Source organism: Hemiscyllium ocellatum, chromosome 17 (assembly GCF_020745735.1).
Source record: "Hemiscyllium ocellatum isolate sHemOce1 chromosome 17, sHemOce1.pat.X.cur, whole genome shotgun sequence".
NCBI classification, from domain to species: domain Eukaryota; kingdom Metazoa; phylum Chordata; class Chondrichthyes; order Orectolobiformes; family Hemiscylliidae; genus Hemiscyllium; species Hemiscyllium ocellatum.
The window spans coordinates 20,250,206-20,275,079 of NC_083417.1; the positions used below are offsets into that span (position 1 = coordinate 20,250,206).

At 38.7% G+C, this 24,874-nt stretch overlaps 1 protein-coding gene across 1 annotated transcript in view; it reads right to left on the reverse strand.

Annotated features, from left to right (window-relative positions):
• usp10 (ubiquitin specific peptidase 10) overlaps positions 1-24,874 on the reverse strand; it is a 67,238-nt gene that overhangs the window by 2,018 nt on the left and 40,346 nt on the right. The window contains exons 10-13 of the mRNA XM_060837980.1: positions 19,802-19,979; positions 15,693-15,858; positions 14,518-14,662; positions 9,814-9,879 (exon numbers count right to left, since the gene is read on the reverse strand). Coding sequence (XP_060693963.1) covers positions 9,814-9,879; positions 14,518-14,662; positions 15,693-15,858; positions 19,802-19,979 — 555 coding nt within the window. The remainder of the gene's footprint in view (positions 1-9,813; positions 9,880-14,517; positions 14,663-15,692; positions 15,859-19,801; positions 19,980-24,874) is intronic.

A 24,874-nucleotide genomic window follows, 5' to 3' on the forward strand; every position in this document is an offset into this window, starting at 1 on the left:
AACAAAGTATAGTATTACCATACTTCAAATTTTTTTCTTCAGTTGTGATAAAATCACAAAGACCAGAAAAATCTTCCAGCAAATTTAGCTGGTACTTCCATAGAGAAACCTACACTTCAATCCCAATTCTGGATCAGTAAGTTATAATTTCACCTTAGGTAACACTTTTATGAATGGCTTGAGTGACGGATTTATGAATTTTATCACTATTTTATTTGTTATGATAATCAATCGGGTACTTCAAAACAAGGCAATTTCTAACAACCTAGATATTTTGAGTCAACCTGTTCGGACACATTACGATGCATGCCTACAGAGGATGGGACCGGAATCCAGGCCTACTAGCTCAGAGGTGAGGGCACTACAACTACACCCCAACAGCCTTCCTGTTCTTGGGCAAATCTGTGATTTTAGTGCGTAACAGTTGATAGTCTAGAAATAGTGTCACTGAAATCAGCATTTCACTCCTCCTCAAATGCATCTTTCTATCAGCAAACTGCACAAGACTGTCTTAAAGTTAAGTTTTCGCACGCTCTTTCACAACTTCTTGAATTTAAACATACTACGGGGAGAATGCGGGTAAGTGGAGTTGAAATGCCCATCAGCCATGATTGAATGGCGGAGTGGACTCGATGGGCTGAATGGCCTTACTTCCACTCCTATGTCTTATGGTCTTATAAGACAAAAACTACCATATCCAGTCAAACATCTAAGGATTATAGAACAGAAGTCTTGTAGAAGTTAAAACTAAACCAAAACATCTGTGCAGAGTGCCAGGGGAAAATGGTAATAGACTGGTAAAAGTCAAATGCTCACAAGCTGGTGTAGACACAATGGACTAAATAGCTACAGTCTGTTCTGACAAACACTCAGGCAATCCAGAGTTAAGAAAATTCATAAAAGCAGCACCACTTAAACCAATGGGACCAGAAATCACATTACAGCTAATACAGGCAAGGAAAGTTTGCATTCTACAAATAATGGTCTTAATTCTTCAATCGTATTATAGCCAATTTGCATTGAAGAAACGTGCATTATGAGAACGGACCTGTACTACTACAGCATGACAATTCTGAGAGTGATGGTAAATTCTATCTAGAATTGAAACTCGCAAGATAACTTCTCCAAACAAATTTTAGCATCACATAAGAGGGTTTTTCCCCCTATATATAGAAGTTAAATTATTTCAAGCAATTTTTAAACAAAGCCCAGTACCAGCAAAAACTGTAAGGACTCCATCCTCACAAAACAGAACTAACCAACTTTTGTCTGGGCTCTCTAAGCTAAAACAGGTCATTCAAGTAAAGATAAACCATGTCAAAACTTATATGAAAAGATACTTTGGGAAATCAATGCAACACAGCATACAAAGAAAGTGCACAATGCATGCTTAGTTTTGTTTACCAGCATCTCAAATTTTTGAATAGTGAGTGGCACATATTTAATGTAAATGTTTAATTGAATTAAGGTCAACTACAGAGTCAAACAAGTGTGGCACTGGAAAAGCACAGGTCAGGCAGCATCCAGAGAGGAGAGTGGGTGCGTGTGTGTTTTGGGGGGGGGGGTGCTGGGAGATAAGTAGGGGTGTGGAGGGGGAAGGTGACTGATTGAGTAGGGGGTGATAATGATAGGTTCGAGAGGAGTGTAGAATGGATAGGTGGGAATGAAGATGAACAGATAAGACACTGCCACGTTGGAGGGTTGAATCTGGAATGAGGTGGGGGGAGGAGAGATGAGGAAACTGGTAAAGTCAACTTCAAGCAGCTTTACAACATTGTACCCAAATTTCTTGCACCACCGACTGTCCCAAGTCTAGATGGGAAGCAGGCAGTCACGTCAGATTATTTGATTAAAATGTAAAAATGCCAAAAGCTATAACATGTGTTTTTTTTTAAATCCTCCATATGCCCGTTGATTACAGATTATAATTTTATTAGTCTCTGGCTAAAAATATTTGGTCCTTTGCGATTTGAAAGCATCAGATATCAATTAAACGACTGTATGTTGCATGTTTAAAGTACTATTTTTCTCTTTCCCAGTAGGTGTTTGCAGTTCAAGGAAACTCTGGTTCTAAAAACTGAAATAATTGTGGATGCTTTAAATCAGAAACAGAAGTTGCTGGAAAAGCTCAGCAGGTTGGCAGCATCTGTGAAGAAAAATCAGAGTTAACGTTTTGGGTCTGGTGACCGTTCATCAGTTCACCAGACAAGAAACATTAACTGTGATTTCTCTGCTCAGATGCTACCAGACCTGCTGAGCTCTTCCAACTATGGTCCTAACATCTGTTGGACAGAAACATCCACATTGGATGAGTGTAAAAGTTAAATCAAAGCATCTGGAAGAATTGTTTGTTGCCAGCAGGACCACAATCAGGTACTTCAAAAGAAACTGTATTTTTCTGTGCTTCAGAATACAAATCTATGAAGATGCTGCAGTAATAAATTGTAAAGTTGGGGTAAACTAACGCTGACCAGGTTGCATTTCACCCAGCAAGCAGTGTTACTGGCCTTAAACAAAAGAATTATATTTACCTACATCTTAATCCATCTTCAGGATGATTTAAAGTGATTCAGTGAGTTACTTTTCACAAAGGTAAGTAATAAAGGTAAAGACAATAACCAACTGATAAAAGTATTCAAATAAATCAAGTTACATGATCTACTAAACTGTTTCTCTCATGTGCAATTTGAAGCAAAAACAAATTAATAAGAGCTCATGCCCAATGTTCCCTGTAATATTTTTTTCCCATCTATGTGCAGAATATGTATCAATATCAAGGTAGTGCACAGATATGCATTACCAGTATAAACATAAAATCTATATTTGAGTTATCACAGGTGTGTAAGAATGAATGTACCCCAAGAAATGGTTATGGCAAAATGCTAATCCACAAATCAAATTTAGTAAATCTCAATTTTATATTTACCATAGCACCATTTGAACTCATGATTTCTCTGTTTTAAATGCAGCATAATTATTACAGGACCAGTCATTCTCATAGTCAACTGACAAGTCAAATTAGTAGCGGTGGCTAAAAACAAGGATGTTATGTTTCAATTTGACAAGGTCAAAACTGAAACAGCTAAGTAGGCTTGTTCATAAAATTGATAGCTGTAAAAGACAACTTATTTCACTTCAGAGTGATTTCTTTACTTAAAACTACAAAGAGCAGTGAGAGGAAGATTGTTTAATTTCTTTATTTCAACAAATATAATCAGAGGTAAAGTGTCTATAACTTTAAAGAGTTTTTTTTTGCACTGGACTATGAAAGTCAGAGACAGTTTCTATGCAAGTTAAACGAACATTAAAGGAGAAAAACTAAATCCAGGAACTGGCAAGGAGAGAACTATGGTAAGGATGATTAAGAACTGCTGTTGAAGTAGCTTTTACAAAAGCAATGACATTTATTTCACCTAAAATATTTGTATTTAATATTCATGGAGTTTAAATGTAATACAAAATTTCACAATTTTTAAACTAAACTGTCGCTCAATGACCAAAGTGAATTTTGTAGAGCTAGTATATGGAAGTATGTACAGTTTAAAAACGCTCCATGAGACAACCTCACAACCTTTTCAATATTGTTTTGAGATCATAGAATCAGAGGTTTACAAGCAGGAGGACCTTCAACTCATCGTAGCTATACTGGCTCCCAAAAGAGCTACCCAACAAGTTTCAATTCTCCAACCCTACCTCCATAGCTGTAATTTATCAAATTTCTTGAAGCCATTTATGGAATCCATCACTCTCTCAGGTAGCACAATCCAAATCCTAACTACCAAGTCTAAAAGTTTCTCCTCATCTCACTTGCTGACAATTTTGAAACTGTGATCCCTAGCAACTGACAAACCAACTACTAGAAACAGAACAACCTTCTTTATCCTATAAAGACGGCTCATAATTTTGAACACCTCAGTGAGGCCAGCTCTTAATCTTCTCTACTCCAAGGACAATAAGCCCAATTTCTCTAACCTTGCCTTGATTCAAAATTCCTTGTATCATTCTAGTAAACCTCCTTTGCATGCTCTCCAGCACTTTAATATTCTTGCTTAAATAAGGCACTGAACACAATACTCCAAATGTGATCTGACCAATGACTTTTAGAGGTGTAGCATCACGTCCATGCTTTTACACTGTACACCTCTATTTATAAACCCATAAGTTTTCATTATAATTGTTTCAACTTGCTTGGTCACTTGCAAAAAATTATACAAGTGAACCCAAGATCCCTCTGCTTCTGTATGTCCCTCAAAGTCATACACTGAATCTGTATTGACTTTCCAAGTTTCTTATTAAAGAATGCATTACCACATTTCTTCACATTAAAATTCATCTGCCAGGTGACTGTCCATTTGGCCAACTTGTCAATGCCCCTTTGAAACCGCCTAGCATCATCCTCACTATTCTCCCTAGCTTAATATCAGGTTTAGAAATCTAAACCTTTCCAAAATTCCTTTGAAAAGCAGTGTTCTTAAAGTGTCAAATGTCTTTGGGAGTCAATCTTCATTTAAAAGGTTCTACAGAACCAGCCACAGCAGAATGACTAGACAAGTGGTATTAAAGGCCCCAAAATCATCCTTCAAATTTCCCAAGGTCATTGCCTCCATCCCAAATATCTTGCTTAGTGAGCATTCTCAACAAGGAAGTGGTAAGCAGAAGTGTGGAGAGGCTGAGAGACTGGGACACCAATGGGTCAAGCCAGAGGGAGACATGGAGAGTGAGAGATTTGATGAAAATGCGACACGATAGAAGAGTCCTAAAATGCTTTCAGATTCCAGGAACTGAAGAGTGAATTTTGGCTCTGAATTCCACCTGACTAATGGCAGGCATGTCTTTCATACATTAATTCCTGTCATGGGCATCTACCAGATCTTTGCTTGTGGGCTGGAGTGGCAGTACATTTCATTCACCCACCATGGAATGCACAACTATTAGGGTTAAAAGCCCAGCACATTACAGGGAAAACTGCCCTCATCAGGGCATTTGTTTGTGACTGACCTCACTAACACCTCAGATTTGCTAAGTTAGACAGACTGGTAGTACATCAGTAGTATATGTACGTTTCCTTTTAAAGTTGGTATACCAAGTTACACTCCTCAGAGAATTTAATGACAGCCAGTGTGCTGGTCTTACCCACATACAGACCAGTGCGCAGAGCAGAAATATCTTGTATTGCCAGATTTAAAATCAGACACTTTCAAACTTATTTACTGAATATCTTGAGATTGATTTCATTTTTTTTGTTAAGATTCAATACAGCATTAAATAACTTAAAAACCTGCCAATGTCTCATACCAATACGAGACTGTAATGAATCTTCTGCTAAACGGTGGCTGGAGACAGAATGTGAAAAGAATCATGTCAGATATATCTAAAAGAAGAAAAGGCAGCTTAGTGGAATGACACTGCAGAGTGACCAATTTTAAGTTGCAATTGCAGCATGGTAACATGCTTCATTGGCTGGTAGAATTGTCAGCATTTTACTTTCATGAACATCAAGGGCTGAAAATGTTTGGCAGCTGTGAAATCTCCCGTGGAAGATCCAAACAGACCACTGATTAACCCCAGAAGCCCATAACCCTACTTATAAAGGTATGACGATTCCGAGCATCCAGGGACTAAGATGATGCATGTAGAGATTGAGTACTGTACTAAACCTCAGAAGTAAATAAAATTATGACAGACATGGATAGCCAGAGTCTGCTTCCCAGGGTGAAAATATCAAATACTAATGGGTATAAAGGTTTAAAGTGAGAGGGGGCAACAGTTCAGAAGAAATGTACATGGAAAGCTTTGTTTAAAGAGGGCAATAGATGTCTGGAGTGGTCACAGAAACAGAGATAAGAGCAATGTTTAAGAGGCACTTAGACAAAGACACATGACCAGACAGGAAGTAGAGGGATACAGACCATGGGCAGCCAAACGGGATTACTTTAGAATGGTATCGCGGTCAGCACAGATACGGTGAGCCTGCGCTGTACTGGTCTATGCTCTGTACGTTAATACTGTTCGTGTGTGATTGGAGAGTTCACAGGACCTTTTATCATTATATAAAATTGCAAAGAACATTCCACCAGTCCCCAAAATAACTTTTTTTAAAAATGAAGATGTAAATATAAATACTTATATGATGCCAGGAAAGACTAATGGATTTGTACTAAAATATACAATGTACTATTCGTGAAGGATGGTGCATATGGAAGTTATATTTCAGCCAAATGCAAATTTATTAAGCAGGTTCAGTCTAGTTTGTAAATTTCTTTAGCCACAATATGAATAGATCACTTTGAAAATACCAGAATCACAATGAACTGTAAATTATTTCTCCCACACCAACATACTGCTAAATCCCACACCAACATACTGCTAAAACTGTACTGAAACAACTTTAAAATCATTTCATCAACTTTAAATAATTATTTCAACATTGCAAGAGATAATCCAATTCAAAATTCATGTCCACAGTCAATACAAAGTGATATCAAGCTAAATAAGTGCCATGATTGATTCTGCTCAGAATTAGCTGATTTCAGCCACTGCACTGGTACTAACGTTGACCTCCTGAGAGAGGAAATTGAAGCAAGATGACCTATTATAGATTTCTATCCAGTGATTTATATTAGAATGTTGCAAGCATACATAATGGACAGTGTATACTGTCAGAATATTATTCCATGCTACATGGTATCTGAACTCATGCATACTGCATTCTTGACACTGAAATATGGACAGTTGCATCTTGGAAATCACCCTAGCAAGTTCACCCAATTACAGGGCAAAGCAGTAAGCAAGTTAACTAAATTAAGAACACAGAGTGTCGCTTGAAGCACCAGAGATTTAACACTGTTACAGTTTAAATTACTTTGCTATTAATTTATCTTACAGTATGACTAAGTTACAAGAGCATTTCAATCTAGAAACAATATTTTAAAAAGTATTCCTTAAAATTTTGACAGGCAAAGGTAGACAAAAACAGTTACACTTAGAGCATACTCCAGCTTCCTTTAATTGTGAATGATGGGGTAAAGTATCTCCTGGTGCTCTCAATGATTTTTAAAGCTGCATAATGCTTTGCTGAAAAATACTGGTAAAAATATATACTAACTACTTCCCTGCTTGTTCTCAGAATAAAACAGCCGATCCTACCAATGTTAGGAATCTAGGCTCCATATAAATTAGAAAAACTCAGAAATCATGATTGGCTAAGAATTATGAAAGGTCCATAACTAGATATCATGTTCCTAGTAATCACGTAACATTTTACACTTGCCATCAAGTGTGCACAAGACTTTTAACTTAATCTGTGAAATAAAAAAATTCTCATATATGCTTTGAACTTCAAATTGCATCCTCCTAAAAAGACATTCATCCTTCCAATCCAGCATAAAGCTTTCATTCTGCTGTTCAGTTTTGCTTTCCTATGTACAATCAAAAATAGGACTGGCATGGCTGTACAGCAGTTAGCACTGCTGCCTCAGCACCAGGAACACTGGTTCGATTCCAGCCGTTGGTGACTGTGTAGAGTTTGCACATGTTCGCCACGTCTGGGTGAGTTTCCACTGGGTGCTCCGATTTCGTCCCACAGTCCAAAAATGTTCACGTTAGGTGGATTGCCCTACAGTGTCTAGGAATGTGCAGACAAAGTGGATTAGCCCTGGGAAATATGGTGTTATGGGGATGGGTGGAAGCAGGTGGGATGCTCTTTGGAGGGTTGGTTCAGAGTCAATGGGCTGAACAGTGTTGACCTGCACTGTCAGGGTTCTGAGATTCTATAGGATGTGTCCACCATAGCAGTGCGTAGTGGAATTCTTGGTACAAAAATATCAGCACTATGTATTTATTCAGTTACTACATTCTTGATATATATTAGCCAGAACTATATTCTTGAAAGAATAAAATGGCCCCCTTTTAAACAGTTGGCACTTTTTTTTAAAGTGTAAAGACAGGTGTAATGTCTATATTAGAAAAAAAAGTCCCAGAATGTCAATATTTGCACTTGGCCTGCTCACACAAAAACATGTGAAATTCCATTATTGCACAAAGCCAAATGACAGAGGGGAAAGAAAACTTGCTTAAAATCACAAGTTCTAAATTGCTGTTTGTCTAAAAATTGCGCAAAATCCTATACAGATTATATTTTACTTTTGAGCATTTTTAAACAAGTGCACCTTCCTGAAGATAATAAACATTGCATAAATTAGGATCCCAGCATTCAGACTTTTGCTCTCTTTAATACCATTTACATTTCTTCACGTCCACAGCAAACATGTCTTCTCTTGATCGCAGCTGGAGTAAAAATCACAGTTGCTTATTTACTCTCAAGTGAAACTCAAATCATCCAGCTTATCAAAGCCCAACCACAATAATTATCATGCCGTACGAACTCAATGTAATTTGATGTTCATTCATTACCATATGAAGATGATTTAGGAATATCAAAAATATACTTCAGCACAATGCAAACATTCTTCCTCGAGATATTCTCAATTGCAATCTCTGTTGCTGTGAAACTTCCCAAATTATTTCTAATATAGGAAACTGCCAAGCACCCATATGAAATAAATTGCTAAGAATATGAGGGCGCAGTGGTCACCTAAAATATACAAAGTGAATAACAAACCAAGTAGTTTAAACACTAAAGACAACTGAAAAGCAGGAAAAGAACAACAATGCAAAATGGTGGCTATTTTCCTTAAATGGGTTATTATAATATAGCTTTCATCCGAATATCTGTAGTGACACTCATTCTAGTATCAAGAGTTAGAAATTAAAAGGAGTTGGGAGGTCACGTTGCAGCTGTACAGGACATTGGTTAGCCACTGTTGGAATATTGAGTGCAATTCTGGACTCCTTCCTAGCGGAAAGATGTTGTGCAACTTTAAAGGGTTCAGAAATGATTTACAAAGACGTTGACAGGGAGAGGATGAATAGGCTGGGATTGTTTTCCCTGGAGCGTCGGAGGCTGAGAAGTGACCTTACAGAGGTTTACAAAATCATGAGGGGCATGGATAGGATCAACAGACAAAGTCTTTTCCCTGGGGTGGAGAAGTCCAGAACTAGAGGGCATAGGTTTAGGGCGAGAGGGGAAAGATATAAAAGAGACCAAAAGGTGCTATGTGTATAGAATGAGCTGCCTGCCAGAGGATGTAGCGAAGGCTAGTACAATACACCGCTTAAAAGGCATTCGGATGGATATATGAATAGGAAGGGCTTGGAGGGATACGGGCAGGGTGCTAGCAGGTGGGACTAGATTGGGTTGGGATACCTGGTCGGCATGGACGGGTTAGAGTGAAGGGCCTGTTTCCGTGCTGTATATCTCTGACTCTAAATCATTAGCAATAGGACAGAAAAATAATTAAGTTAAGCAGCACATGCAGTTAACTAATACCCACTATTTAGATGTGAACTTATAACTTCCTGAGGGTTCTTGCATATTGATGAGGAAACTCATTATTTTATCAATCAATCAGTTGTATCACCAGGGGAGGTAAGAATTTCACATGTAGCATCTATGTACAGTGCATTCTCTTACTTGCAGAATTGAAAATTAGAACTGAAATGCACCATAGATGGAAGCATCAAGACGTTGAAATGTGCATGCCATTTTGAAAAGTTCCAAATCATTATGGCTTTGATCGAAACATTCCCATGTACTCATAAGGAATGTTAATGTGCCAAAAGGGGACAAAATGCAACACAATTTCAGAGTGCTGCAAGGTTTACAACTTTGTTCTTCCCAAAGATTAAAGTTTAATATTTTAATTGTTTACATTGTTATAAATATTAACAAAGCACTTTTCATAACTTACATACCTGCAAAGAGTCTATAGGTTCGTTGGACTTTGAAAATCTTACCCTTCACACCAGGAGAAAGGAGATCTGAAAGAAAAGTAATAGTTTAACAAAGCTTCTTAAGACCGGCCAGTTTGTCGTCATAGCTAAGCTTTAACACTGTACAGTATAAGCAAAAAACTTGGGAAAGTCAGTGATAACATGGTGGTTGTGGGGGCGTGGCAGGTGCGGCACACATGATCAAGCATGGAAACAGACCCTTCAGTCCAACCCGTCCATGCCGACCAGACACCCCAACCCAATCTAGTCCCACCGACCAGCACCTCGCCCATATCCCTCCAAACCCTTCCTTTTCATTTACCCATCCAAATGCCTCTTAAGTGTTGCAATTGTACCAGCCTCCACCACATTCTCTGGCAGCTCATTCCATACACGTACTACCCTCTGCGTGAAAACGTTGCCCCTTAAGTCTCTTTTATATCTTTCCCCTCTCACCTAAACCTATGCCCTCGAGTTCTGGACTCCCCAACCCCAGGGAAAAGACTTTGCCTATTTACCCTATCCATGCCCCTCATAATTTTGTAAACCTCTATAAGGTCACCCCTCAGCTTCCGACGCTCCAGGGAAAACAGCCCCAGCCTGTTCAACTTCTCCCTGTAGCTCAGATCCTCCAACCCTGGCAACATCCTTGTAAATCTTTTCTGAACCTTTTCCAGTTTCACAACATCTTTCCGATAAGGAGGAGACCAGAACTGCACGCAATATTCCAACAGTAGCCTATCCAATGTCCTGTACAGCCGTAACAAGACCTCCCAACTCCTGTACTCAATACTCTGACCAATAAAGGAAAGCATACCAAACACCACCTTCATTATCCTATCTACCTGCGACTCCACTTTCAGGGAGCTATGAATCTGCACTCCAAGGTCTCTGTTCAGCAACACTCCCTAGGACCTTACCATTAAGTGTATAAGTCCTGCTAAGATTTGCTTTCCCAAAATGCAGCACCTTGCATTTATCTGAATTAAACTCCATCTGCCACTTCTCAGCCCATTGGCCCATCTGGTCCAGATCCTGTTGTAATCTGAGGTAACCCTCTTCGCTGTCCACTACATCTCCAATTTTGGTGTCATCTGCAAACTTACTAACTGTATCTCTTATTCAGCTGAATATGAATCAAAAATCTAGTGGACCTGTGAATTCAAAATAGGTAGTTCACATCATCTTATCAAGGGAGCGTAAAAATCATAGAATTATAGAGGACAGAAGTCTGTACCAACAAAACTAGTCTAAGTCTACGCTTGTTCCACTTTCCAGCACAGCACATTAGCCTTTAATGTCATGGCACTTCAATACTCATCCAAGTACTTTTTAAAATACAGAGGTTTTCCATCTCAATTCTCCTCCCAGGCAGTGCATTCCAGAATTCCACAACCTTCTGGGTGAAGACATTTTCTGCACATCCCCTCTAAATCTCTTGTCTTTCACCTTAAAATTAGATCCCATTCTTTGGCTATCCCTGATCAAACCCAATTCCCCCAAATGGGTATTAATTCTCTGCTTTAGAATATTTTCCAACAGTTTGCCTTTCACTGATGAGATGTGCACTGGTCGATAATTCCCTGGTTACCTCTACCACTCTTCCTAAAAAGCAGAACCACTTCAACTACCTTCCAGTCTGCCACGACCGAAAAAATTTCAGTCAGAGCCCCTGTAATTTATTCCCACATCTCCCACTACAGCCTGGGAAACAATTCATCTGAAAAATGCAGAATAAAGATGCATTGTCTTACTTCAGTGAGATCTATTTTAGCAATTTACATTGGACCAATGCTACTTATATCTTTGAAAAGGCAAGAAACAGGGCCATGAATCTTCCTTTGTGAATACAGAGAATGTGGATTATAAAGGACACCCCCTCCCATATCTGGCCCCAACCCTTAAACTTGATGCCAGACAGATTACATTTATTCCACCTATCCTGACCTACTCTAACGAACCAGGTTATAGTTCAACAGGTTTATTTGGAAGCACTAGCTTTCAGAGCACTGCTCCATTAGGTGGTTACCACCTGATGAAAGAGTAGTGCTCTGAAAGCTAGTGCTTCCAAATAAACCTGTTGGACTATAACCTGGTGTTGTGTGATTTTTAACTTTGTATACTCCAGTCCAACACCTGCATCTCCAAATCATACTCTAAAACAGCATCGTGTATCTTGCCATGTTACACTCTAGCATCCTACCCACTCGGTACCCTATCCTTTCCATTGCCAAAACCCTACACCCATCACATTAATCTGTCGTACTTTTAGGTTTGACAGCAGCTGTCAAAGTGGCTGTCAGGGACCTTAAACGTCACATTATGTTTCAAATGTTCCCAGTCATCTTCGAACATAATGGGCCAGTTTCAGCAGGAGTGACAATCTTAAATAGTTCTGCACTATGAAAGGACCGTCAGAATGGAAGTTTGAGTCTGCTCTGCGAAGGGAGCCATCATCGGAAACTCCCCTCACAAACACAGCTCCCTTGTCATGTGAAAAAACGGCCAGAGATGCAGTTTGAGATTGTCACCCCCTCAGCGAAAATGGCGTACAATATCCTAAGATGATGGTTTCAAATCTTCTTGGTGCAAACAAACAACCTTTGAATTGTGTGGAAAATTACTTCAAATAATATTTCAATGATTATTTTGTTTTGATCAAGTGGAGATGCAGGATTACTTCAATATATTTATATTGCTCTACCAGAAGACCACAGAATCTAGAGCAGAAGTGGGTCCAGTGAGTCTGCTTTGCTATTTAATGAGATCATGGCTGATCCGATGATGGTCATCAAGTGCAATTTCCTGCTTTTCTCCCTTGCAACCCTGGATTCCCTTCAAAGATCAAAAACCCTTCCATCGGTGTCTCGAATATTTTTAATAACCCAGTCTTGACAGCTCTGTGGTAATGAATTCCACAGATTCATTATTCTCAGAAGAAATTTGCTGGTAAATATTTGCATGAATCATGTTATGAATTTTTTGGATATAAATATATTATCTCAATGAGCAGTTTCCAATTATTTGCTTTTAAAGTCAAACTCCATTTTAAACTCTATCTTTCTGTAAACAAAATGCGAGTGAAATGAGAAGGCAATTGCAGCTTAGCTGCCGTAAGCTACCTCTTGAACTCAGTTGCTACTTCAATTTGATAGTATGGTTGTAGATTTGTATCCTATATTTAGCTTCAATTGTAATGCATCATAGATGCTAGTTGATCAGGATTGGGTTTCATCAGCTGTTACAGAAAACACTGATCCCTAAAATGGAGTGCAATAACAAATCAGTTCCTTGTAAAAGTAGGGGGAAAATGCTCTTTTTGAACTTCGCCATAGCCAAAAATCCTGATGTACTAACATATTGGTATTTTATCAATTTGAATATCTTAGCAATTGTTATAGGAAACATGTAAATGTATGTTCATTTCAGAGAGAAAAAAAAAACTAGCTTTCCATCATCCTGGCAGCTAAAATGTACATATATTACATCATGCCTACACAATACTCTTCACTCCGATTATTGCTCCACTGTGCAAGTTTGCATTAATGACGACTTCTGAAGTTAGACCCTAGAATTTTTCAACTTGCTTCAATTGTTTCAAAGCGTCAGTTAGTTCTTATTCAAACCAGATGTGACTAATTGGTAACACCCCTTTGTCAGAAAGATAGAGTTTGAATTCCTAATCTGAAGATTTGAGCACAAAGTCATAAGTGACATTTCAATAGAGCGTACTGCACTGATGGCTGACTGATATCTTTCAGATGTGATGTTGAATCAAGATCTTAACTTCTCTCCATAAAAGATCCACAGCTGTATTTGCAACAGTGGAGTCAATTGTCCAAGTGACTTGGCTAGTTATCACACAGAATAAATCTGGTAATTTATTTCACTGATGTTGACAGAAGCTTGCTACGCGTTAATTGATTGCTATGATTCCTACAATAGAAAAATGATTATACTTCAAATTATTTGCAATGCCTCAAGATCACAAAAGGAATTATATAAAATGCAAATCATTTGCCTATTTCTACTACATTTGTCCAAATATTTAAAAAAATCAAGTACAACTTAACTTGAAAATTAATTACAGCTATTCACAGCAGTCCTTCCTAATAGGTGTATGCTTAAGTGTTAAAATATTCCCAGTGACATTGAGACTAATTCTTACATTTTGACACTGACATGATTGGCACATCTAAAGGAAGAAAGGAATAAGAGTTGGTTAGAAGACTGAAGTGTATTTGGGTGGGTGGGGGGTGTCAGATTACATATCTTTTTCTGGTGCTTTACCTTTCAATTCTTATTTTAGTTTCTTTCACATAGTGTTCAAATAAATGCCATTTAAGTTTACCAAGTGCAGAGTGACTCAACTCTGCCTGTCGTAATTGTCAAATAGAAAGCATTTCAAGAGAACAAAAAAAAATCAAATTAGACAATGATAACCTCAGTCCACAATCCCATATCACTATCTCACAATAAAACTTGCAAAGCTTTTGATCTATCTATCATTTCCCACAAAACTGTGACATTCGAGATTCAAAACAGAGAAATAGCAGGTGTGGGATCCTGAGTTCTATGGTAAATGGCTGCACTGACATCATTTCGGTGTATAAGGATTTTTAAAAACAAAAGCACATCTAGTACAACCAATCAATTCAGCATTTTGCAGAAATATGCTACACTTACCCTTGCTTATTTCAAGGTCAATGGGGTAATCAATATTCTTGATCAATTTCTGGCATCCTCCAGTCTTTTCATAAATGAAACGTTTAAGATGCAAGACAAGAACAGGTGGCAATTCTTCTAAGGTAACACGACGACAAATTTCAACCTGAAACAGCAAGGGAAAATTAGTTTAGAGTCTTGAAGTAATTAAACATTCCCATACTGCATGAACAGTTAGCCAGTTAGACTATGAAAATTAATCCAGAAAGCAATGAATACAACAATGTTTGTTTGGAAAGGAGATCAATTTATTTTCCATATTGCAGGATTTACTTAATAGTTAAATATCCGAGCCACCTGTAAAAGTTGAGTATCTCCAAAATGTTCCAACACATTTTTATTTCGTGAATTTAAACACGAAGGTAGTGTGATAGACCAATGTCTTCAGTCACAAATTACATACAACTCCATTTTATCTTCCCTCATTTACTCAGACCACTTCTAGCTAAACCTGAATAACACAAATGAGATAGAACATTTCTGCCAAAGGAAGATAAATAAGAATCTGAAGGGTGGCACTCTTTGGTTCAGGACAGCGCTTAACTTAACACGTGCCCCTCAACAAAGTCACAGGGATAATCTTTGGGGTCACAAGCTCCATTGCCTCAATTGCACAGGAGACTGGCAAGCTATTGACTCATGCACTCCTTTTCCATAAATACCAAGGCATTGACAGTGAACCTAGTGGGCCCACGATGCTTATGCGTCAACTTGAAGACAGACAAGTGTAACTCAGTGACTGAGTGCTTTCAGTACAACACCAACAATGCTTCAAACATAATCCATTGATACTTCTGTGTTCAAAGCACTGGAATTAATAAGATAAATCTACTGCAAAAAATTCGTAATTACGGTTTTAATTTAAAATGGTCAAAACTGCGACTGTGTTTACTTGCTGAGCATTTCAAATGCGAGCAGTATCAGCATATGCGATGGAGATGGCATACATGTTTCGCATAATGAATAGAAAATGTAAGTTAACTGTTACAAGCTGATAAGAATAATAAAAAGTTGATATACAATACTTGTATACTCTGTAACTTACAAGTAGAACTCAAAGCATTCAGTTTAAATTTAAGTAAATTTGATTTGGTTCCCATTTATAATTTGAATTCATTCTAGTTAGAAGCGTGTACCTCCTGTTTGGTTTTAGTGGTGTATCCCTGGACTGACTCCCTGGCCACCAAGCTTTCCAGAGCATCCTGCACTGTGCGAATCTTTTCAGACTGTATATCAAGTTGCAGTGAGAAGAACAGCTGGAGGGTTGCAGATTCCTTGGAGCTTTGCTGGTAAACCACAGATCTGAAAGCAAGGTGAGAAGTGAGGTTTTGAAACTTTTCACAATACTTGTATACAACAGTTAGATTTGCGATAATTCTAAAATCTCTGATGGGGAAGAAATAAGTAAATAACTTGAAATGCAGTCAAAACATTTCAACTGATTCCGATCTATTAAAAACAGTTAACAGCCACCCTAATGTAACACCGTGGGGGTAACCAATGACCAGAAAATCAACTGGACTCACCAAACACAGTGGCGAAAAGAGCAGGTCAGAGGCAGTGAATACTGAACTAACTAATTTCCTTGATCCCAAAACCCTGTCTGCCATCTACAAGGTGCAACTTAGGAACCGATGAAATATTCCCCACCTGCCTGGATGAGTGCAGCTCCAACAAAACAAGCAGCTTGATAATCGAGGACAAAGCAACCCATTTGATTGTCACCACTTCCACAAGCAGCCACTTCCTTCACCACCAGTGCTCAGTACACACTGCTGCTACTATCTACAAGATTCACTACAGAAATTCAAAGGTACACAAACAACACCTCCAAACTCTCAACCATTTCCATCTAGAAAAACAAGGGCAGTGAATACATTGGAACTACATCTAAACCCACACACCATCCTGATTTGGAAATAAATTGCCATTTCTTCACGGTCAGTCAAAATCATGGAATTCCCTCCTTAAGAGTATAGTGGGTCTGCCTCCAGCAGATGGACTGTGGTAGTTCAAAAAAAAAAGATAGTTCAGTACCATCTTCTCAAGGAGAACGATGAATGGGCAATAAATGCTGGATTGCCAGCAACGTCCATGTCCCACAAATGAATAAACAAAACATATTTGAATATGCTGGCTGGCCAAGTGCTCAAAAACAAAACAGGTCATTGCCCCTCCTGATTATCTAACTCTTCTAAAATGACTCAGTGATTCCCTGGGAAAAATGTTTTAAAAACAGTTCCAAACATAAGGAGAAACAAACTTTACAAGGTAAAGTATTTTATCTAATTATTTTAAAATCCTTTGCACAATGAATCTGATGGAAGAGAAAGCCCAACAGAAATAATGATTATTTTCAATGTAAACAAATTGCTGGAAAAGCTCAGGTCTGGCAGCTGGACTTGAAACATTAACTCTGCTTTCTGTCCACAGATGCTGCCAGACCTGCTGAGCTTTTTCAGCACCCTTTGTTTTTGTTTCTGATTTCCAGCATCCACAGTTCTTTTGGTTTTTACCATTCTGAACGGTTCTTCATCATATCGATCCTTGGTGAAGCAAATATGGTTACTCAGCTTTTCTGTTTACATACAGGAGTATTCAAATGATGGCTCATTTTTTAAGACTAGTTGTGGAACCACATTGCTGACTACTGTATTGCCTTCCTCTTTATTTTGGCAAGCACCTAAACAAAAAAAATAATAAACTTCTGACTTTACACACTAGTCCTTCTATTCAGAAACTCACATTGCCAACCTAAACGAGCTAAGATGCCATCTATGCTAAATGGTGACAGCAGCAGTAAGCTGTCGATTCACAAGAAAAATATTATTAATCCTTTGGTAGTACAGAATTTGAACATTGCTGAATAGACTCAACTTGTTGAAGCTTTTCAACTTGCACACATCAGGACAATTCAGAAGTACGCTAATATACGGGGAAACCAACATTTATCCTGCATGAGAGGAGAATGCTGATTATTGAACAAGTAGTCATTGGTAGAGCTGATGCCATGGAGAAAATAGAGTATTCACAACACTGGCTGCATTTCTGCCATTGAAGAACATTTGCTGAGTAATCCAGAGAGCACAAAGAAATATGCTGAAACCAGTTTAGACTGCACAAATGGGATCACTGCCACCTGCTTATATATAGAAGGTTGCATTAATATACATCTAATCTTAAAACAAAGAACATGTACATGCACTTCAATTGTTGCATTTCAATAAAGTAATTGACAGCCATTTGCCGATTCATTTCTCACGTCAATGCTTTACCACCAATTAATAGCCAAATTACCTGCTTTTAAAATTAAATAAATCTTGATAGTTCATTGTTCTTTCATTATTTGGTGCATTACCTATGGCAACACCTCTACCAATCAAGAGTCTGTTTGCCAGCCAACCAATCAACACTCTCTTCTCAGTGTAAAAATCATAGAACCAGAGAATCCTTAGTGTGAAAACAGACCATTTGGCCCAACAAATCCACAAAACCCTCTGAAGAGTAAGTAACCCACGCTGACCCATTCTACATTTCCCCAGACTAATGCACCTAGCCTTCACATCTCGGGCAATTTAGCATGGCCGATTCACTTAATCTGCACATCTTTGGACTGTAGGAGGAAACCAATGAACCCGGAGGAAACCCATGCTGACACAGGAGAATGTGCAAACTCCACACAAGCAGTCGCCTGAGATGGGAATCGAACCCAGGTTGCCAGCACTGTGAGGCAGCAGTACTAATCACTGAGCAACCAAGCTGCTCATGTTGGCCTCCTCTTCAATTGGTATTCTTATCAATTACCCAGATGAGCACAAGATAACAATTAGTTTTTTCAGCAATAAATCTCATTGTTTCATTCAAGAAAACCAAATCAACCATCAAAAAAAAGTTATAGGATTAGAATCATAGAATTCCATAGCACAGAAAGACCCTTCAGTCCAGCTCGTCCATGCTGACCATCTATCCTAAATTCATCTAGCCCCATTTGCCAGTATTTGGCCCAGGTCCCTCTAAACCCTTGTTATTCATATAGCTTGTTCTGCAATACCACGTGTTTCATTAACGCGAATTCGCCATAATGTGATTGATGAATTGCAGACATTGTTTCTAAGGCATGAACATTTTGAGCATGTGTTGGCTATGATTACATTGCCAATACTAAGCACATTATCTCATGTGCTATTTTTCTATAACATAGGGTTACACAAGAAGGCAACCATGGTGTTAAAGAACTATCTGTATACCCATCCAAATGCCTTTAAAGTGTTCTAATTGTATCAGCCTCCACCACTTCCTCTGGCAGGTCATTCCATACACAAACCACCACGCTGAGAGAGAAAAAGTTGCCCCATTGGTCCCTTCTAAATCTTTCCCCCTCTCAGCTTAAACCTGTACCCTCTAATTCTGGACTTCTCTCGCCTGAGGTATACACCAGGCTGTTCACCATACTCATGCCCCTCATGATTTTATAAAACTATACAAGGTCACACCTCCATCTCCAATGCTCCAGGAAAATAGTCCCTGTCTATTTCAGCCTCTCCCTATAGCTCAAACCCTCCCAACCCGATAACATTCTTGTAAATCTTTTCTGCACCCTTTCAAGTTTAACAGTATCTCTCTTACAGCAGGGAGACAATATTGAATGCAGTAGTCCAAAAGTGGCCTAACCAATGTCCTATACAGCCACAACATGATGTCCAATCCTATACTCAATGCACTGACCAATAAAAGCAAGCGTACCAAATCCTTTCATCACTCTCTTTACCTGTGACTCCAACTTCAAGGAACTGCAAACCTGCACCCTTGGTTCTCTTTGTTCATCAATACTCCTCAGGATCTTACAATTGTACAAGTCCTGCCCTGATTTGTCTTTCCAAAATGCACCACCTCACACTTATCTAAAAAGAAACTGCTAGAACAGTCATTTGGCCCCTCAAGCTTTTGATCGGATTGAAATCTCAACTTCACATTTTAGCCTATCCTCAATAAGCTTTCATTCTCTTATTAATTAAAAATCCAACTATTTCTGCCTTCAAAAATTATTCAATAACCTCACTTCCACTGCAGAGAGATCCAAATACCCCTGATTCTCCAACAGAAAACAATTCTTCTTTCTTAAATGGGAAACTCCCTTAATTTTAAACAGTACATGTACAAGTCACAAAAATCATTAAATTTGCAGTAAAAGTATCAAACAATTAATATAGGTCATTCATAAATGGAAGTTCAGAGCATACACTACCTGATGTGCCCACCAAAGACATCAGTGATAGGGGTTCGAATGAAGTCAGACTGCCGAGTAACAGATGTTTTATTTCGGGGTCCTACTTGTTCCCATTCATCCTCACTGCCTTCACTTTGCTCCTCCAAGTCTTCTTCAACTCCTTGTTGCAAATCAGGTCCATTTGAAACAACATTTCCTAAAGTAAGCATAAAAAAACAAGATAAATCTTACCAGCTGTTTACTGACTATATTCAGTATATGCCAGCATCTGTGGTGATAGGAATTTTGAAAAAAAAAAGTCACTTTTTTGCTTTACGTATGTCAGAAGCACACTTGGGCTCAAATTCTCACAATGAAAGCAAGCACCTCCACATTTGTCTGTAGGTTTGAGATGATAACTGCCTAGATTGGATTTGTCCTGCTTGGTGGAAAGGATATACTTCTACAATTGTCCACAGAAATACCAATGTTATAACTATGTTAGAATTCCTAGACGAAGGACACGGCTAGTTCCACAGTAAGTGCCTTTGGCACTATAGCTAGTATATTGTCAGGACCAACAGCCTTTGATATATCTTCTACAGATCACAGTTTCCTGACCTGCACAGAGCAAACTAAATTGACAAAGGGATGGCCTTATAGAATGGTGCGACCTCAGGAAATGACCAAGATGAATCAATTTGGAATTCCTGATTAAAGACTGTTGCACATTTGCTGGACTCAACTATTGTTTGCGGTGGCAATATTCATGAACTCTTTTGCCCAGTTGATTGTTTAATTGTCTGCCACCAAACAACTGGATGTGACATGACTGCAGAGCTTTGACCTGTTAGTTGGGAAATCCATTAATTTGTCTATAGTATATTAATTCTGCTGTTTAGCACAACATCCTGATACATGGTTTAGTTTCATGAGGTTTCACTTCATTTTCAGGTACTCCTGATGGTGTTTCTCCTGCACAGTCACTCATACTCCTCAATGAAGCAGTGCTGATCCGCTGGCTTGTAAGGAAAGATGTTGCATACCAAGGTTACAGTAATAGTAATATACAGTCCTGCTGCCAATAATGGTTTGAGAGGATTATGAACACTCAGCTTTGAGCTGCTAGACTGATTCAGTTAGCACACTGGGAGTACGATATAGAGAGAAGCATGCAAGTATGACCTTGAAAAGTCTGGCAGCTAGCCACTGCTACCAATACGATCATGCACTATATTTGAAATTGGACGACAGTGGAGAATGACTTTTCCTCCATTCTCTCACTATGTACTGCAAAGCCAATTTGGTAGCACTTAACATATCATGTTGAGCCATTTCTTCATGATGGACAATAAAATTCTCCCCTCTTTAGCATACATTCTGTACTTGCTATCCTCAGTCCTTTCTCTATACGATGTTCAACATGGAACAATACGGATTTGAGGTACTGCAGCTTAATGAGGGTAATCGATAGTGATCAGTATCTTGTTCAACTTTTATCTGATTTTGAGACTTCGTAACATCCAGAACAAATGTTGAGGATCCCAGGCAACACTCTCTCTTCTATAAACCATTATGCTGCCTCCGTCTCTAATAAGTCTGTCTCACTAATTGAACAGAACATACTGAGGGAGGAAGGAGGAGGAATCAGAGATGGTGGATAAAATATATTTCTGTTGTTATGATATCTGATTGGTATCTTGCAAACAAGTTATCAAGTAATGGCGTCAAAACAGAACAGTAAGCAAGATTTTAGTGATACTGAACAGTGTGATGGGGTTACACGTAGCACAACATGAACCCAGGATCATGGTTGAGACTATCCTCATGGGTAATATGGGATGGAGGAGGACGAATCTGAGATAGTGGATAAAAGATATGGTTCTATTGGTCTGATAATAGATAATTATTTTGCTCTTCTGTGGGACAGATTTCCCAAATCTTTCAGATTTATTGAATAAAATATTATTGAGGATGCCTTTGCAGGGTGGACTGGGCTTAGTATGTCTTAGTGTGTCCACTTAGAGTCTGATGAAGGTTTTATGCCCAAAACATTGATTCTCCTGCTCCTTAGATGCTGCCTGATGTGCTGTGCTTTCCCAGCAATACACTCTCTATTAAAAGGGTTTTAAAAATCTTTGAATGATTCTTGATTAAAAGTGACACAGAAAACAAGCTTGCAACTCCCAAGAAATTACACACATGCCTGCTGAATAAAGTTGGTATTTTCATGACATGCAAAAGACATCTTTAAAAAAATTCAGTGGTACATATGAACAAGTATTCAACAAAAAGCTTAAACTACAGTTAAAGAGTTTTTTTTTAAAAACCTCTGGGTTCTGTATGTGTGGGGAAACAAATACTAGAATAATGTTAATGTATTATGGAAGGTATTTCTCCACATCTTGGCAGACAACTTCCTTTATGGTTAAATTGCTATCTACTGACTTTAGAGTGGCAAAATAGCCTGTACTTTACAGGCAGAAAGCAGCAACAGAATCCTTGTGCCAAGAACACTCTCTTTAAAATCGAATGGCTACATGCTTCAAATCTGGTTCAGGGAGGGGGACTGGAATGGCAGTCAGGTTGGGCGATTTGGGAAATAGAAGAGAAGGCTGCTATTTCAGCCTGTGGATTTCAGCATGTGCTTGAAAGCTGGAAAATAAAAATTAAAATTAAACACAAAACTTCTTGCCTGGACTCATCGCCTTATTCTTCATGCCCGATACATGCCAATTAAAGACTTCTATCCACTCCCATGCCTCTCACATACTCCAGGCTAGCCTTTGCTCATCCAATTACCCCAGATGGTCCCACATGCCCCAGACAAGCTGTGGATGTGCCAGTGTTGGACTGGGGTGGAAATAATCAGAAGTCACACGGCACCTGGTTGTAGTCCAACAGGTTTATTTGAAATCACAAGCTTTCAGAGCACTGATCCTTCATCAGGTGAAGTGGAGAGAAGCACACAGGCACAGAGCTTATAAGCAAAGACATAATTGCAAGATAATTCCAGATAATGAAAGAGTCAAATGATAGTACAAAAGTCTTTGCAGGTTATAAAAAGTGTCTAGTGTAAGTAAAGTGTCTAGAGCTGAATAGCAATGAAGGGATAATGTATGATCCAATTAATTAAGGCAAAACTCAAAAATAAGAGTGTTAGAGACAAACCAAATCGCCAGGCAGGAATGTTCCCTTCCAGATGGGGAACAACTCAGTGGCTAAGGACATTCACCTCCAATCCTCAGGTAAGCATTCTCCAAGGGGACCTTCGAGACACACAATAATATTGAATCACAGAGCAGAAACTGATAGCCAGGTTCGGTACCGATGAGAACAGCCTCAACCATAATCTTGGGTTCATGTCGTGCTAACGTAACCCCACCACACTGTTCTATATCACTAAAATCTTCCTTCTGTTCTGTTTTGACATCATCACCTTGATAACTTGTCATCTCTACCTGAATTAGTTTGTACAGTTTTGGATTACTTTGGTTAGACCCTTGTAATGCAACTCTTATACATATCATGTTATTCCAGCCATTTGGTTTGTCTCTCGCACCATCTTATTCTTATTATTTTAATTACCTCTCTGTCTCAATCAGATTATACATTATCTCTTCACTTGCTGTTTAATTGTTGCCAACTTACTCTCACCATTTGACACTTGATTACGTGCAAAGACTTGTCATTCAGCCTGTCGACATTTCACTCACACCATTTGTACTATCTTTTAACACTCAATTACCTGGAATTGCAATTATTTCTCATCCTATTGATTTTGTGCCTTTGCACATCACCTGATGAAGAAACAGCACGAAGAAAGCTTGTGATTGCAAATAAACCTGTTGGACTAGAATTTGGTGTCATGTGACTCCTGATTATGCCCCAGACAAATATATGCCCCTCTCCAACAAACCTTCATACTCTCAAATACCACCCCCCCAGCCCTTTAAAGCCATTATGCTAACTTAGTAGCAACTCATATCTTCTTTCCTCTCCAAGTCAACTCTCACTGTATGCAGTCAATGCTACAGTGATGCTGGAAAAGCACAACAGGTCAGGCAGCATCCGAAGAGCAGGAAAATAGACGTTTCGTGCAAAAGCCCTTCATCAGGAATGAGGCTCACAGTATGTGTCATGGGCATACCTTAGGCTGCATGCTGACAAAAATAAAGTTGCAAAAATTTAGTATCTGTCAAAACAAACATTTTACTCAAGTACTGAACCCCTTAAACACTTAATCCCTGATAATAACAAATAGTTGCAGCCATCAAATTGCTCACCTGGTAGGCACCCTATTGCGATGACAGTTGGGAAATCAGTCTTGTAGTGTAAATCCTATCACGGCTTATGGTAGTTCCATGACAAATTTAGCGGTCCCACACAACCTCATCCCAGTCAAAGCATTGGAAGTTGCTGACATCAGTGCTATCAAGCAGCCCTTGCTTAGCAATAAGCTATTCACGGATGGTAATTTTGGGTCTGTCACAACCACTCAGCTCCTGACCTCATTACAGCTTTGACCCAAACACGAACAAAAGAACTTGTGGGATCGTGTTGAAATAACGACCAAAATTGCTGTGTGGCGAAAATAACCTCAGTCTTCAGCAACCACAAGTTCAAGGCATCAATAGAATCCCAAAATACAATTATTACAACAGCCTCTTTATACATATATTAAAATTCCACTACCATGGCGTTACATTGCTTTATCTATAGTATATAATGGTTTGAGGGGTTTCTATCTTGGGGGACAGGAGATAGTTAAAACATGTGCTTAGTGTTAGCTGCTACATATGATAGGATTAAGTTTGTCTATCCGGTCTGCTTGCATAATTAAGAGGTGTTAGCTCCTTTGCCTTTTAAAAAAATACTATGCTTAAATGCTCAAAAATTGTACCTGTACTTAACAAAAGAATAAAGGATATTAAACTGATTACTGCAGCTGGGTTGAGAGATTTGTTTACTATTTGCCAGCGTGAGTTTCACTCATTCATGCAATTTTACAAAGCGCTGTTTTCACAGTTAGTTTCTTGAAGGGGTAATGGGCCAGTTAGAAGGCATTTAACAAGTACACACTAAGTGGGGGAAAATGTTTGTTGTTCTGTA